General features: G+C 47.0%; 2 protein-coding genes across 6 annotated transcripts in view; one reads left to right on the top strand and one right to left on the bottom strand.

The window, feature by feature from the left end:
• Positions 1-2,175: 2,175 nt before the first annotated feature.
• On the bottom strand, positions 2,176-13,917 carry EIPR1 (EARP complex and GARP complex interacting protein 1). Of its 3 annotated transcripts, none has more exons than XM_085861407.1 (9): positions 13,747-13,917; positions 10,574-10,657; positions 9,630-9,762; positions 7,050-7,206; positions 4,614-4,716; positions 3,983-4,119; positions 3,658-3,825; positions 3,250-3,426; positions 2,176-3,101 (listed from the first exon to the last, which is right to left on the bottom strand). In XM_085861407.1, the coding sequence occupies exons 1-9, from the start codon at positions 13,786-13,788 to the stop codon at positions 2,933-2,935; spliced, it is 1,170 nt and encodes a 389-aa protein (XP_085717533.1). In that variant the 5' UTR covers positions 13,789-13,917; the 3' UTR covers positions 2,176-2,932. The 3 variants fall into 3 exon arrangements, with proteins under 3 accessions (XP_085717533.1, XP_085717534.1, XP_085717535.1); XM_085861408.1 differs by having other exon boundaries at positions 4,614-4,713; XM_085861409.1 differs by lacking the exons at positions 7,050-7,206; positions 9,630-9,762; positions 10,574-10,657; positions 13,747-13,917 and adding an exon at positions 5,891-6,758.
• Positions 13,918-13,954: 37 nt separating this feature from the next.
• TRAPPC12 (trafficking protein particle complex subunit 12) overlaps positions 13,955-16,251 on the top strand; it is a 79,194-nt gene continuing 76,897 nt past the window's right edge. The window contains exon 1 of one of the 3 annotated variants that reach the window (XM_085861401.1): positions 13,955-14,135. The gene's annotated coding sequence lies outside the window, so the exon portion shown is untranslated. The remainder of the gene's footprint in view (positions 14,136-16,251) is intronic. The other 2 variants (XM_085861402.1, XM_085861403.1) reach the window with 2 other exon arrangements.

The following is a 16,251-nucleotide window of genomic DNA, read 5'->3' as shown; positions in this document are numbered from 1 at the left end:
TGATCACCAGGACTGCAACAACTAGTGGGGTGACGCTGCTCTCAGTGCCGGGCAAGGTCTTTGCTCGGATAATTCTTTATAGGGTTCGCCACCATCTGCTTGAGCACCAGCGTCCAGAGCAGTCAGGCTTTACACCAAAGAGGTCAACGATTGACCGTATCCTTGCCCTTCAGGTCCTCACAGAATGCAGAGGAGAGTTTCGGCAGGGGCTGCAGCCGATGTTGATCTCTGTGAAACGTTCGATTCAGTGAATTGGGATGCCCTCTGGAGGATTCTTGGTCTTCATGGGATGCCACCAAAACTGACCAATCTGATGTCTGAACTATACTCTGGTTCTGAGAATGCAGTGAAATGAGGTGGTACCATTTCTCTCTGACTTCAAGCTGTTAATGGAGTTCATTAGGGGTGTGTACTGGCCCCTACACTTTTCAGCACTTGCATGGACTGGATTCTCGGGAGGATGTCAAAGAGATCAAGATGCGGTGCATTGTTTGGGAATGTCAAGATCTCTGACCTTGATTTCACAGATGATGCAGTCATCTTTGTGGAGACTCTGGATATCCTTTAGGAGGCCCTCGAGGTGCTGAAGAAGAAGTCGGAGCCACTGGGATCACGGGTTTCCGGGGTCACAATTAAGATCCAGGCTTTCAATGACATCTTGGATGCTGCTATCTTGTCTGCTCCAGTTTGTGGTGAGGATATTGAGGTCATGGAGAGAATTACTTTCCTTGGCAGTGATATTCATGTTTCCACTGGATGTGAGCCAGAAGTCAATAGACGTCTGGGTCCGGCCGAGGGAGTCATGGATTCACTGGATCATGGGGTGTGGCGCTGTCGGTAGCTATGCGGGAGGACGAATGTCCGAGTCGTCAGGTCCTTGGTGCTTCCAGTCTTGCTATCTGTATGTGAGACTTGGACTCTGACCTTGAATCTGACATGGATACTTAACTTCCTTGGTACCAGGTCTCTTCTGAGAATCCTTGGCCATCACTGGTCAGACTTTGTGCCCAACGAGCGATTGCTGAGAGACTCAATTGAGATTTGTTACCTGCATAGTCTGTGAGCATCAGCTGCGGCTGTATGGACATGTGGCTCGTTTTCCTGACACATCCTGCTCACCAGATTCTCCTTGAGGGGAGCTTCATGAGTGGAGGAGGCCAGTGGGCCAACCACGTCCCTCATAGTTGCAGCAGGTTGATCGGCATCTCAAGATGGGGACGGGCCAGGCATCTGCCTGGGGGATGACGAGATGGAGGCCCCTGGTGTACCGGTGGAAAGTGGACGCAGTGACACGCTGCTCCGGCGCATGCTCCCATACCTGACTTGTACATATTTACCTCATATTGTCACACTGGATACCACCGAATGGTGCTATACGATGCCCACTTTCAGAGAGAATTGGGGTCTTCCACCCACCCTGAACCTCCTCCCCCCAAACAGACACCAGACTTGGGGTACCCTTCGGCAACACGTAAATTTGGTTGCATTGGGTTCAGTAATTTTTTTAGTTTATATAAACAAATGCACTTTTAGAGTAAAGATGAGCCTCAGGCTAAAATCAACATTATTAAAAATAAAATGACAGCGTATGCACACACAATCAACAACCTGGGCCCAAACATTATCTTGGGCACTTAACCCCCACCCATTAACAGAGAAATTACTCCCCAGGTCTGATAGCGTTCATTTTTCATACCTCTGCTGTGGACACCACCCACAGGTTTTACAATACAAACATAGACTTGACAACACCACCGACGACACAGACAACCCCCGCCAGGCTGCTCCACACACAACAAAACACATTATGGAAGATCGTGTGGTCCTGGCTCCATGAAAGCAGGAGCACAACAACTTCGACGTGAGGGATTTCTGGGTCGCTCTCAGAAGATCGATCGGCTATCCCCGTGCCGTGGGCCTGGTTGAGCAGAACTAACCGGGGCTAATAAACAAGTGTTATGTTCGATGTGTGTAAAGATGATAATTACATCATGGTTTACCGATGTAACTGCGTTTTTCATGACTTTATGAACTGTGCTCACACCTTCTTGGTTGAAATTGTAACCGTGTGTTATACCAAGCTCAGTTAGACGATTTCAAACAGCTGCATATACGCACACATGTGCAACATCAAATATCCTGATATCTGAAAATTATCATGACACATTGGTCTACTCATGGTGCAAGTTTGATGCTTTTATCACAAAATGCACAATAGGTGTGGTTTGCTATGCCAGCACACCATCAAGGGAAAATTGGAAGAAGTCTTAACTCATTCATCATGGTCTTTTCATGCACTGTACACATCTCATTGGGGCATAGTTCCCACTCTGGCCATTTGTCTACTTCTGTGCCTCGTATCCTGGGTGTGTAACTGTAACAGATGGGTTAAATAACTAAATTTGGTCATTTAATCTCAAATTTCACCATTTAATAATCAATCAAATTCCACAAATGTAACTTTTATAGACAAACTCTTACCACGGCTGTGCCCAAAACCTCAATACATAGACAAATGTCATGTGCAAGACAACTGCAATGTTGGACATTGCTTATTTGGTTTCTAAAGATGTTTGTGCAAGTGGTTTGCCGCCACCATTGGGCACCAGCGCTCCAAGAGAAACAACAGGTTCACAATTTCCGCTTTCGTTCCAATTCTTTTTCATCCCATTTTCCCTTCCTCCTGTTGTGTCCGAGTTTCGATGTCCGAGCTTCACTCCATACGTCCTCCCATGCCCCCTTGATCCCATTCTTCCTACAAGTGTCCCTTTAGCCTGCTGTCGGCGTGTTTCCCCTCTTTCCACTATGTTTGGTACATTCTGGTCCCTTCTGTGTTGTAGCTCTTCCATGAGCCTGGACTTCATATGAAAAAAGAAGCGTGCACAGGAAGGAGGAAGGAGCCGTGACAATATGGGACGCAGAGTGGTTTGTGCTAAAGCAGGATGTTGTATTTGACCGTGCGTGGGACGCGATTAATGACAAGTCGTCCATCGTAACTGAGGGAGGCAAAGAGCCAGGGGTCAGCAGATGACCACTCCACGGCATAGACACTGTCCTCATGCTCTTCATATGTAGCGATGATGCTGTCGGCAAGGGGCTCCCTGTAGATAGACAACGTCCTAAGTTATTCAATCTCTTGGATGGTATATTTGTTTACGAATAAATAAAACGCTACGGTGACTCCACAAAGTCATAAAAAGAATCGCAAAATGTCAAAATTCCACGGCACTGGCAGATCGAGATACTGACCGCTTTTCATCGACGCGTTTCTCACTCGTACCCTCCTCGTCCTCGTCGTCCTCATCCATGGCCGGTCCGAAAGGCTCCGACGATATGGAGGCCATGTTAGACAAGATGACGCGACTGTCGCTGCTGCTGCTCAGCACGAGCTGGTCGTGCGCGTGGTTGTACCGCACGCTCCACACCCTGCCACGTAAATGCACCGCAAAATGACACCTTCGCCTCTTCAAACATTACAATAAACATTCCATCTTTATTACGCAAGTATTATTTACAATACTCGAGGAGGAGAAAAATGAAAAACAATCACCATGGAAACGTTCCAGCTGAACATGAACAAAAATCAATCTGTTTTAATGGAAAACATGAAGATATCTAACATTGGGATTCTGATGAAAGACCTAAACAGATACACACCAATGCGAGTGATCCTCTAACATCTTCATGGGCTTCGTCGTGTTGCGTGTATCCCAGAACTTGACCCGACAGTCATCACCACAGCTGGCCAGACAGTATTGCTTGTTTGGGTTGAAGTCGAGGTCTCGGACAAGCTGTCCATGAGCATTGTCTATGCAGTACACCTGGCTGGACAAAGGAGAACATTATTGTCTGTTTTGTGTTGTCGTCCTCAAGCGGGACATCTACGTTCGCCATAAACTACTCTCATCCAGATCAACGTTTATGATCTTTGGGACAATCTCACATGAAGACGAGCTTTTGGCTGTCTCGGCACGTCCGTCACCTCATAGTCCGAATGTCCCATCCTCGGATCGTCGTATCATTGGCCGTTGCCACTTGACAGCAGTGGTGATGTGGGCTCCAGCGACCAGATGTGAACCTCAACTGACCTTTTCCTTCCACGGACAGAGAGTTTGAGAGCTGAAGGGTGCGACACATCATTATCAATCGCATCACAATCTGGTTGTAGCACTCCAAAAACCGGCATACAGCAAAACATGCATCAGCAAAGGAGGTGGTTATCCATTCTACACACTGAGCAACAACAATGAACAAAACTAAAAGATAGCGCACGATGATCTCAAGCAATTACCCTGTCATACTTTTCTACCCCCCTCCCATGAACCCAACCCATTCACACCATTTTCCTCATTTCCAGTTTTCCTTCCACTTCTGTAATTGAGAGATTGCGGCTGCGTCCATCTTGTTCACCCTCTGTGTCCTCCCCTTACTCACATTGCGTATCCTTGTTCTGATCCGTTCTGTGTTTTAGCTCTTCCACAAGCCTCGACATAAATGCATAAACAAACAAAAAAATTAATAAATCCCAGCTCACCGACTGAAGGTATTCAACTCACTGTTTACTAATCAATACCCCACTAATCCTCCACTCAAAGCAAGATCACAGATCTCACCACGGCCTCGGTGGAGCTCTCCTTGAGGTCCCAGCAAAGGAGGTGGTTGTTTGCAAGCGTGATAACCTTGGTACCATCACCCATCGGCTCCCACAGCACACTACTAGTACGGATGAAAAGGTCACAGAGGCTTATCAAGAACATGTTAATATTGGGGGCGAGAAGCATTTAACATTTCATGTTGATATACAGTAAAAAATATATAATTTGGTTTAGGAGGGTGACAGACTGGTCCATGTGGAGAGTCATTGTGATCATGGGAGAAATCCCACGAGACATTCCAAGCATCTCATCCGTTCGCTTCCTCGAGCGCTCTATTGCTCAGTGTGCGTTTCCTTTCCCTGGAATGGATCGTCACCGACGGCAGTGATTGATATATGTAATGGCATTTGCTGTGCGTAACCGTCAGAACCTAGAGTCATCAAATCTCTTCCCTTGCACACACACGTGCGTATGTTTTGATGTACACATATCATTTGTCGAGATAGTTGCACGTGCTTTCTCGGTTTGGTCAACATTTTTGGACTGATATTGGTCTGGACCAATAAGCAGGGGCCACCAGGTTCAAATCCCAAATAACAGATGTTTGTCCATTTTCTGAATGCACGATTAGGCTCATGCAAGAGCAAGATGAGATGAGGTTAAAAAGGCAATTGATGGACAGAAACTGAAGGGAATGAAGGAGGAGGGAAAGAGGGGAGGAAACAATAACCCAAAAATGTCCTTGCATTCGATTGTCCTCGTAATTGTTCACCAATGTAATTGTTCGTGCAAGATTAGAGTCCACTTTGTCTTGCACGTGGCACAGGTACAAGCTGTGCCATGAGCCCAATGTCCATAGAAAAAGAAATGATCAATAGCTATGTAGTGCCTCATGTAGTCCTCACAAGTTTGTTAATGTAATGTCCCTTGGAGGTGTTGCACCACTTAACTTCTTTTTTTGTATGCAGCACCAGCCTATGGGGTCGCATCATTGGCTGAGGGAATGGCTGTGCGCATGGCTGCCCACTGATCGTTCCATGCCCTCTGCTGATTTGGGCAAGAATTTATAATTTGTTCATGGTGCTAGCGATAGCTCGCCTGCTCTTTGCGAAGGACACCGCGTGATCTTTAACGACCACCAACTATTGCTGACAGATGGGACGCCTTTTAACGTCCATCCGAGGAACGGCATAAATGTGAATGAATCACCCTTCCTGTGAAACACAGGGATGACAGTTTATAGCTGGGCCTGGATTCAAACCCAGGATAGATAACTTAGAGGCGAGTATGCATACCTCCAGGCCATCCTGTCATCCCCACCATTTAACTAGGACGAGTCATCAAGTCCAAGGAGGGAAGACCTCTGAGAGTCGAGCACACTACGTTAGTTCAGGGAGCACCTGGTCATCGCTCGATGATACAGAGAGAGACAATGGGAACAAAGGAAATCCATCAGGAATAGAGCATCACTCACTAACAGCACAGCCACATCAAAAATCTCACTCAAACAATACATAGTATGAAACCCTAACCCTTCGTTAGAGCAAAAATAAAAAATAAAAAAACCAGGAAAGGAAGGGTTAACACCTGAAAGCCCAGCTTCTTCTTGCTTCCCACTGCGGTTCACTTACCTGCATCAACGGCCTGTTTATGTCATCCATCGTTATACCTGTCCGCCAATGCAGGTAGACCCAAGCCTTCATGAGCAAAGCTACTTCTCCATTCACTCTAATTTACAATTTTCGATTATTTTTGAAAATGTTTACTTGATCGGTGGATACCTGTTTAACTCGTATTTTCACTCTCCTCTATGGTGCGAGATAATCCGATTCCTCTCGCATTGTATCATTTTGCTTCCGGCAGGAAATAACTGGCGTTTCATGAAAATGGTTTGGACGAGTAAAGATCCATTCATTGCAATGTTTCAAATTGGTGTGCGCCACCCTGAGCCCGAGAGCAGGTGCTTACCTTTTTATTTACCTAGTCCTCGAGTCCAGCTCCCTTTGCTCTCCGTCTTCCGACCCCCGCGTCCCCAGCTCGTCCAGGACACACGTGTTCTTCCAGGAACTCCTTCTGTTTAAACTTCCAAAATCCAGGCTCTCCACACATCTTAACGACCCACCAGAGGCTGTGCTATCACCACCATCGAAAGTCACCCCCCCTCATCCTGACCAGCCATATTTTCTACCCCCCCCACCCCCTACGAAACCCTTCAATTTGTGGGTTATTGTGAAAAGCATCTCTTCTTCTCCCCTACTCTTTTCATGGTTGTTCAATCCCCTGCTTGTATCCAATTGTCAGTTTGTTTCCTCTTTACCCCCTGTCATCTCACCCTTCCATGAGCCTCAACTTTGTGTTGGAAAAAATATATACACATGGCCTCCACCCTTTCATGAAAGAGAGCCTTAAACCAAAACCAAGCCTGGTACTATTTTGTTACTATGGTACCCATACCTAGTAGTGCTAGTCTGATTATTGCTCTCGAGGTGGCACAGCAGATCCAGAGCGAGAGGGTTGGCTCCTGCATCCTCACCAGTCTCCGCTTCACCGACCTCAGCACAGCGTGGGATGCGCCATACGGCCGCACGCGTCTGCAGCTTTCCATCCACACCTGTGTAGTAAGAAATGGTGAGGTCGTGGCACCATCGGGCCGTGCAAAACAATGGCTTATTCGATCACGTTCACCTCACTGTACAGAGTACCTGAACGTGTCGATCTTCAGATCATTTTATCGATGGAAATGTGGAATAACTTTGCAATCTCTCCATTGATTTTTCAGCACCAATCAAATTGATGGATTCAGATTAACAATGCAATTATGCATTCACATACCTACGACTTTATAAATAAACAAGAAAAAAAAACATTAAAAAAAATGTACAGAGGGTTGAAATCTCAAAAAAACCAAACAACCCAAACAATACAAGAACGACACCAAGTTACGATACCACAATCCTCTCATGGAATACCATCCCTACATCTTTTGACATTTTACTTTTGTTGTGGGATTGTGATGGAACGATGTCAATATATATTGTGATGTGAAACCACAAGAGGATTGCGGTGCCATATTGTCATGTCATTCTTCATGGTTCTTCTTCTTCTTCTTCTTCTGGGATGAAAGGATCGAAACCTCGATGATAAACGGTGCCCAGCTGATGATCCGGGCAGTTGTGAAATCAGTTAATTGTTTATAAGTTCAGCTTATAACTTCAAATCAAATAACTTTTGCAATAACTTAAAATAATTATCAGTGTTTGTGTGTTTACGTGTGCGTGCGCGTGTGCATGTGTGTGTTATGTCTGGCTTCCTTCTTGGGACTACGGTGCAGTAATTGGTTTTTGTTTTGATGATATATTTTGGAATTTTGTTGTGGATTAAATCTATCTCGGTTATTCAATTTGGCTTATGGTACATTCTACCCCTCCACCCCCGCCCCCCTCAATCCTGCCTTTTGGTTCAGCCCACGATGTGGATTACCAAATTTGCAAAATGATGTGATTATCATTTAAAAATAATAATAAAATGCTTAATGTTTGATGTATTTTGTTATTTTGCTATTGGATAAATCTATCCATGTTATTAAATTGTTTTAATCCTCGTTTCAGTTCATTTGTGGGATGGTTTGGATATGTAGCGCTCTTGGAATGGTTCTGTCTCGTGTCCATTTTCCCCTCTCCCACGATTTTGGCCTGGCTTGGTCGAGTCCACATATGTGTTTCATTTCTTTTGTTTATAAAACGATTCATGTTTTATATGTTTTTAAATTTTGGGTTGTGTGCTCGAGCTGAGAGACAAAGCAACTTCCTGGTGTTGGAATCACCATCATGGCTTCAGCAATTATTGAGGCAGGTGGGGCTACAGTTATACATTGTTTTTAGGAGGAAAGAAGAAGAAGAAGATGGATACTAACGCCTGGAGGGCGAGGTTGCCCACTAGTTATATGAACATTCTTACAATTGATCTTTTGGTTCACGAGTCAGTAAGTGAGCACTATATTCGTTATGGGTGTGTGTCTGTCTGTCTGTCTGTCCCAAGCACAGCTCCGTGGGTTTTGATCCGATCTTGATAAAATTTGGGCGGGAGGTTTATATCATGATCTAGTTGTGTTTTCCTGAGAATGGGCGTGCTGCGCCCATTCTGGGGGGAACCACGCCCAAAAAACGTGTTTTAGGGGGTAGCCGGTTTCAAGTTACATCTTCTCCGAGGGGGTTTGTCGAATCTGGCAGGGGTTTCAGTATTTGGTTAGCCGAATGGCACCTGCATAGCCCCACAGAGCTCGATTTTTCATTTTCGTCCCAAGGTCAAGGTCACGAACTTAGAAAATGTCAAAAAAAAAATCAATAAATTGGGCATCGAGCTCCAAGGGTTTTCAACTGTTTCGAATGAAAGTTGGTATGCAAGTAGTGCTCTTCGAGTACTACAACTTTCATCGTTTACGTTTTTCCAGATTCCCACCAGTTTGCCCGTGGCGTCCCCTCGAAGGTCAAAAAATAAAAAAAGGCGAACCGTGTACATTGCTCGTGAACCATCGCTGTCTCCAGACTTGTTAGTTTTATTTTTAATGTAAAGATAATGAATGTTCTCAAGCAAATGCTGAACTCACACAAGGCTCTTTGAAGGACTCGCACTCAAAACATCGCTTCACCTACCTTCCCACAGCGGTTCGTGGGTAGCGCATCTCTCTCAACATCCTGTTGAAAAAAAAAAAGTCATTGTCCTCATTTTTCTGTCGGCGTGGAGCAACTCGTCCTGATAAAGACTCCTTTTCTATTGTGTTTTAATATGTAGTCTCTCAGTTGAAACGAGTCACATGCTAAGCCTCAACTTCCTTAAGGTAAGTATGAGGTGTGGAGGATCAGGAGGAGCAGGAGATAAGGCAGGTATTTGTCCAACGGATGCACATGTCCACAAAGGCCACAGGGAGGCATTTATTCAAAGAGGAGTTGAAGATCTGAAGGTGAAGAAGACGAGAAAGATGAATAAATGTTTATTGGAGTTTTGCTTTGCATTAGGTTGTGATATTCAACTCACAGGTGTTGTAGCAAGTTGAGAGGATGTTTAAATCTGCAGGACTTGCACTGATGTGCCAGATCTCCCCAATGTGATGGAAAAATACCGTCTTGTTGATGAGGTTGTTTTCATCGTCAAAGTCAATGAGGTGAACCTTCAGGGAGACAGTGCACTTGTCTTTACTATGATCACCTATAATCAACTAGAACAGCACTTGTAGATAACCCATAATCTCATCTCGCACGTTCATTCTGAAATAAAAAATACCATCATTAACTGAACATGCTACTATTACGGCCTATGTACCTGTATCATCCATACATCCTATTATGTTGAATCGTTTCTTGGCATGGGTTACGAATGTCATAAATTTAATTCTTCACTCACATCATGTCATAGATCAGATATGTGAAGTTTCAGATTTTTTGGATAAAGATTTCAATTCAACCAATTATGGCTGGAATACCACTTCACTGCTGACATCATCATTATCACTCTATTCACCCCATGGGCAGTTATGTGAAGTTTCAATATATATATATATATATATATATATATATATATATATATATATATATATATATATATATATATATATATATGTTTTTGTTTGGTGGTTTCAGAGAAAATGATGTCCATCCAAAATTTTCCCTTTAATCCAATATGGCTGCCATACCAGGTAACTGAGGACACCAGAGTTAGAATAAAATATTCTCTGTTGGGAGTTCCTCCGATGTTTAAAGTTTCGTTTCAATCAGATAAGCAGTTGCAGAAAAAAAAAAAAACATTTTTGAAGAGCAAATGTATCGACACAGACAAGCACGCACCCTCACATCCTTTTCGGTACGAGATATTATAGTGTGCGAGGTCACACATTAAGCCATTTGAACAATTTTAAACAAATGACATATGGAACGGAAATCAGAGCTCGGGACCTTTGTGAAAATTTTGAAGAATCCACCAACCTGGTTGTCGTGTTTCAGAGACTGAGTCCCGACGATAAACCTGATTGCATCAGTCTCGGCCGTCTGCGCCGTGAGTGTTCGAGCCTTCAAAACAAAAACGAGGTGATGATGAGCTTCACGTTGCTACACTCATGTGTGTTTCCTGTGCACAAAACACGTGCCGTTGGGATCCCGGTCTCAAACCCATGTTATGAGATCATGGTCTTGTCTATATTTGGGTTGTTATCCTGCATGTGGTGTGTACACATGTTCCTCAGGAACGCCGTAACTGCCGCGGCTTCTGCTACAACTACAATTACCATTTTAATGGGACCAATTATTCCCACCATTTTCATACACATTTCCTGGCTTGCTCTCCAAACTCTCTGCCTATGGTAACCCAGGCCCCAAACTCTCATGGCTTACTGGCCTTCTCGACTATCACAGTCAACACATGGCTCTCACATGAATCCTCACCTTATCTCGCTCAGAAAGCTGCAGTTCTCCAAGGCAGTGTTCTGGGCCCAGTTTGATTCCTGATCTCAATCGGTGATTTTTCTGACTTTTATACATTTGCCGATGACTTCACACTCTGCCGTGACATCCCTCATCCTTCAGACAGGCAGAATGCAGTCTCTTCCCCATCGACAAAAACCTTGATGTCTTTCAATCCTCACAAATCTCTCACTCTCGCCATCTCTCTCCAAAAGGACAGTCTGGCAGATAACAACCCCCATCTACTTTCTCAACAATCCTTTTGAAAAAGTTCACTCATTCAAACTCCTGGGTCTCACTGTCAGCCATGATCTTTGTTGGGCAAACCACATTTCAAAGTTTCCTTCAAAGCCAGCCGCCAACTGGGAATCCTCCATCGTTTATGTCTGTTGCTTGGGTTATGTTTGTTGTTTGGTTGGGGGGGGGGTACGTTTGTTGTTTGGGTGGGGGGAGGTATGTTTGTTGTTTGGGTGGGGGAGGGTATGCTTGTTGTTTGGTTGGGGTGGGGGGTATGCTTGTTGTTTGGTTGGGGTGGGGGGTATGCTTGTTTGGTTGGGGTGGGGGGTATGCTTGTTGTTTGGTTGGGGGGTATGTTTGTTGTTTGGGTTGGGGGGTATGTTTGTTGTTTGGGTGGGGGGTATGTTTGTTGTTTGGTTGGGGGGGGGTATGTTTGTTGTTTGGGTGGGGGGTATGCTTGTTGTTTGGTTGGGGTGGGGGTATGCTTGTTGTTTGGTTGGGGTGGGGGTATGCTTGTTGTTTGGTTGGGGGGGGTATGTTTGTTGTTTGGGTGGGGTGGGGGGTATGCTTGTTTGGTTGGGGGGGTATGCTTGTTGTTTGGGTGGGGGGTATGTTTGTTGTTTGGTTGGGGGGTATGTTTGTTGTTTGGGTTGGGGGGGTATGTTTGTTGTTTGGTTGGGGGGTATGTTTGTTGTTTGGGTGTGGGGGGTATGTTTGTTGTTTGGGTGGGGGGGTATGTTTGTTGTTTGGTTGGGGTGGGGGGTATGCTTGTTTGGTTGGGGTGGGGGTATGTTTGTTGTTTGGTTGGGGTGGGGGGTATGCTTTGTTTGGTTGGGGTGGGGGGTATGCTTGTTGTTTGGTTGGGGTGGGGGGTATGCTTGTTGTTTGGGTGGGGTGGGGGGTATGCTTGTTGTTTGGGTGGGGGGTATGTTTGTTGTTTGGTTGGGGGGTATGTTTGTTGTTTGGGTGGGGGGTATGTTTGTTTGGTTGGGGGGTATGCTTGTTGTTTGGGTGGGGTGGGGGGTATGTTTGTTGTTTGGTTGGGGGGTATGCTTGTTGTTTGGGTGGGGTGGGGGTATGCTTGTTTGGTTGGGGGGTATGCTTGTTGTTTGGGTGGGGGGTATGTTTGTTGTTTGGGTGGGGGGTATGTTTGTTGTTTGGGTGGGGGTATGTTTGTTGTTTGGGTGGGGGGTATGTTTGTTGTTTGGTTGGGGGGTATGTTTGTTTGGTTGGGGGTATGCTTGTTGTTTGGGTGGGGTGGGGGGTATGTTTGTTGTTTGGTTGGGGGGTATGCTTGTTGTTTGGGTGGGGTGGGGGGTATGCTTGTTTGGTTGGGGGGTATGCTTGTTGTTTGGGTGGGGGGTATGTTTGTTGTTTGGGTGGGGGGTATGTTTGTTGTTTGGGTGGGGGGTATGTTTGTTGTTTGGTTGGGGGGTATGCTTGTTGTTTGGGTGGGGTGGGGGTATGTTTGTTGTTTGGGTGGGTGGGGGTATGCTTGTTTGGTTGGGGGTATGCTTGTTGTTTGGGTGGGGGGGTATGTTTGTTTTTGGGTGGGGGTATGTTTGTTTGATTGGGGGTATGTTTGTTGTTTGGGTGGGGGGTTTGTTTGGTTGGGGGGTATGCTTGTTGTTTGGGTGGGGTGGGGGGTATGTTTGTTGTTTGGTTGGGGGGTATGCTTGTTGTTTGGGTGGGGTGGGGGTATGCTTGTTTGGTTGGGGGGTATGCTTGTTGTTTGGGTGGGGGGTATGTTTGTTGTTTGGGTGGGGGGTATGTTTGTTGTTTGGTTGGGGGGGCATATGTTTGTTGTTTGGTTGGGGGGAAGTTTGTTGTTTGGGTGGGGGGTATGTTTGTTGTTTGGGTGGGGGGGTATTCTTGTTGTTTGGGTGAGGTGGGGGTATGTTTGTTGTTTGGTTGGGGGGTATGCTTGTTGTTTGGGTGGGGTGGGGGTATGTTTGTTGTTTGGGTGGGGTGGGGGTATGCTTGTTTGGTTGGGGGTATGCTTGATGTTTGGGTGGGGGGTATGTTTGTTGTTTGGGTGGGGGGTATGTTTGTTGCTTGGTTGGGGGGTATGTTTGTTGTTTGGTTGGGGGGTATGTTTGTTGTTTGGTTGGGGGGGTGTTTGTTGTTTGGTTGGGGGTATGTTTGTTGTTTGGTTGGGGAGGAGGTATGTTTGTTGTTTTGTTGGGGGGTATGTTTGTTGTTTTGTTGGGGGGTATGTTTGTTGTTTGGTTGGGGGGGTATGTTTGTTGTTTGGTTGGGGGGGGGTATGTTTGTTGTTTGGTTGGGGGGGGGGTATGCTTGTTCGTTATGAATGGGGAAAAAAGAAATTCCTTGTATCGATATAACTTGAAAATACAATGACCGTCAATCCGGCGATTTTATGTACATTGTAGAGTTTCGCCTCCAATGAACCGCGACGCAGATAAATCTCAATAAAACAACCTGTACAAGTGACTCGGTACCTGGAACTCGATGCCGTAAATGACAGGAGCGTCATCGTCCATTTCACAAGCTCGGCTGCTTCTCCAAGCTTTACTCCATCAATCGATCAGGGAATTACAAATTGTGTTGAAAAGGAAAAACAAAATGAAACACAAGTCTTCCTTGGTGGAAATATCGCGAGATTTCACCGAAACGTGATTTGAGGATCCACAGCCGCTTGGGCGGCGACTTCATCAGTATTTGTAAATTATAAAAATAAATTAAACGATACAGACTTACACTGTGTAATCGTAATTAGTAAATATCCGATATTGATCGAGTTTTGCTTTTGAATTTAGAAAATGCAGGAAGCGATGTTTTAAAAACTCCTGGTGTTTGGTGTGGGCGGGTGAACCGGTTGGTTGTTCAGGTAAACCGGTGTGAGGTGGTGGCTCGGTACGGTACGGTGTGGTGGTGTTGAGGTGACGTTGTGCAGTGTGTTGAGGTGACTCGGTACGGTGTGGTGTTGAGGTGACGTGTGGGGTGGTGTTGAGGTGACTGTACGGTGTGGTGTTGAGGTGACTGTACGGTGTGGTGTTGAGGTGACGTGTGGGGTGGTGTTGAGGTGACTCGGTACGGTGTGGTGTTGTGGAGGGGACGTTGTGCGGTACGGTGTGGTGTTGAGGTGATTCGGTACGGTGTGGTGTTGAGGTGACTCGGTACGGTGTGGTGTTGAGGTGACTCGGTACGGTGTGGTGTTGAGGTGACTCGGTACGGTGTGGTGTTGTGGTGACTCGGTACGGTGTGGTGTTGAGGTGACGTGTGGGGTGGTGTTGAGGTGACTGTACGGTGTGGTGTTGAGGTGACGTTGTGCAGTGTGGTGGTGTTGTGGTGACTCGGTACGGTGCGGTGTTGTGGAGGTGACGTTGTGCGGTACGGTGTGGTGTTGAGGTGACTCGGTACGGTGTGGTGTTGAGGTGAATTGGTACGGTGTGGTGTTGTGGAGGTGACTCGGTACGGTGTGGTGTTGTGGAGGTGACGTTGTGCGGTACTGTGTGGTGTTGAGGTGACTCGGTACGGTGTGGTGTTGTGGAGGTGACGTTGTGCGGTATGGTGGTGTTGAGGTGACTCGGTACGGTGTGGTGTTGTGGAGGTGACGTTGTGCGGTATGGTGGTGTTGAGGTGACTCGGTATGGTGTGGTGGTGTGGGGGTGAAGTTGTGTGGTATGCTGGTGTTGAGGTGACTCGGTACTGTGTGGTGTTGAGGTGACGTGTGGGGTGGGGTTGAGGTGACTGTACCGTGTGGTGTTGCAGTGACTCTGTATGGTGTGGTGTGCAGGTGCCGTTGTGCAGTGTGGTGGTGTTGAGGTGACTCGGTACGGTGTGGTGTTGAGGTGACGCGGTACGGTGTGGTGTTGTGACTCGGTACGGTGTGGTGTTGTGGAGGTGATGTGCGGGGTGGTGTTGAGGTGACTCGGTACGGTGTGGTGTTGAGGTGACGCGGTACGGTGTGGTGTTGAGGTGACTCGGTACGGTGTGGTGTTGAGGTGACTCGGTACGGTGTGGTGGTGTGGAGGTGACGTTGTGCGGTATGGTGGTGTTGAGGTGACTCGGTATGGTGTGGTGGTGTGGGGGTGAAGTTGTGTGGTATGCTGGTGTTGAGGTGACTCGGTACTGTGTGGTGTTGAGGTGACGTGTGGGGTGGTGTTGAGGTGACTGTACGGTGTGGTGTTGAAGTGACTCTGTATGGTGTGGTGTGCAGGTGACGTTGTGCAGTGTGGTGGTGTTGAGGTGACTCGGTACGGTGTGGTGTTGAGGTGACGCGGTACGGTGTGGTGTTGTGACTCGGTACGGTGTGGTGTTGTGGAGGTGATGTGCGGTGTGGTGTTGAGGTGACTCGGTACGGTGTGGTGTTGAGGTGACTCGGTACGGTGTGGTGTTGAGGTGACTCGGTGCGGTGTGGTGTTGAGGTGACTCGGTGCGGTGTGGTGTTGAGGTGACTCGGTGCGGTGTGGTGTTGTGATGACTCGGCACGGTGTGGTGTTGAGGTGACTCGGTACGGTGTGGTGTTGTGGAGGGGACGTTGTGCGGCACGGTGTGGTGTTGAGGTGACTCGGTACGGTGTGGTGTTGTGGAGGGGACGTTGTGCGGTACGGTGTGGTGTTGAGGTGACTCGGTACGGTGTGGTGTTGAGGTGACTCGGTATGGTGTGGTGTTGAGGTGACGTTGTGCGGTACGGTGTGGTGTTGAGGTGACGTTGTGCGGTACGGTGTGGTGTTGTGGAGGTGACGTTGTGCGGTACGGTGTGGTGTTGAGCTGACTCGGTACGGTGTGGTGTTGAGGTTACGTGTGGGGTGGTGTTGAGGTGACTGTACGGTGTGGTGTTGAGGTGACGTTGTGCAGTGTGTTGAGGTGACTCGGTACGGTGTGGTGTTGAGGTGACTCGGTGTGGTGTTGAGGTGACTCGGTACGGTGTGGTGTTGTGGTGACTCGGTACGGTGTGGTGTTGAGGTGACTCGGTACGGTGTGGTGTTGAGGTGACGTGT

This window comes from Eptatretus burgeri, chromosome 17, assembly GCF_056783735.1.
Source record: "Eptatretus burgeri isolate ZD-2024b chromosome 17, Ebu_testis_v1, whole genome shotgun sequence".
NCBI lineage: Eukaryota > Metazoa > Chordata > Myxini > Myxiniformes > Myxinidae > Eptatretus > Eptatretus burgeri.
The sequence above is the reverse complement of the archived record's forward strand: the minus strand, read 5'-3'. Positions and strand labels throughout refer to the sequence as shown.

Coding starts and splice junctions, on each gene's coding strand:
- EIPR1 (XM_085861407.1), bottom strand. CDS start 13,788: ATGGACGATGACGCTCCTGTCATTTACGGCATCGAGTTCCAG. Junction 9,763..10,573: donor CTCTGAAACACGACAACCAG/GTTGGTGGATTC, acceptor GTCTCCCTGAAG/GTTCACCTCATTGACTTTGA. Junction 3,102..3,249: donor AAACGCGTCGATGAAAAGCG/GTCAGTATCTCG, acceptor GTCTATCTACAG/GGAGCCCCTTGCCGACAGCA.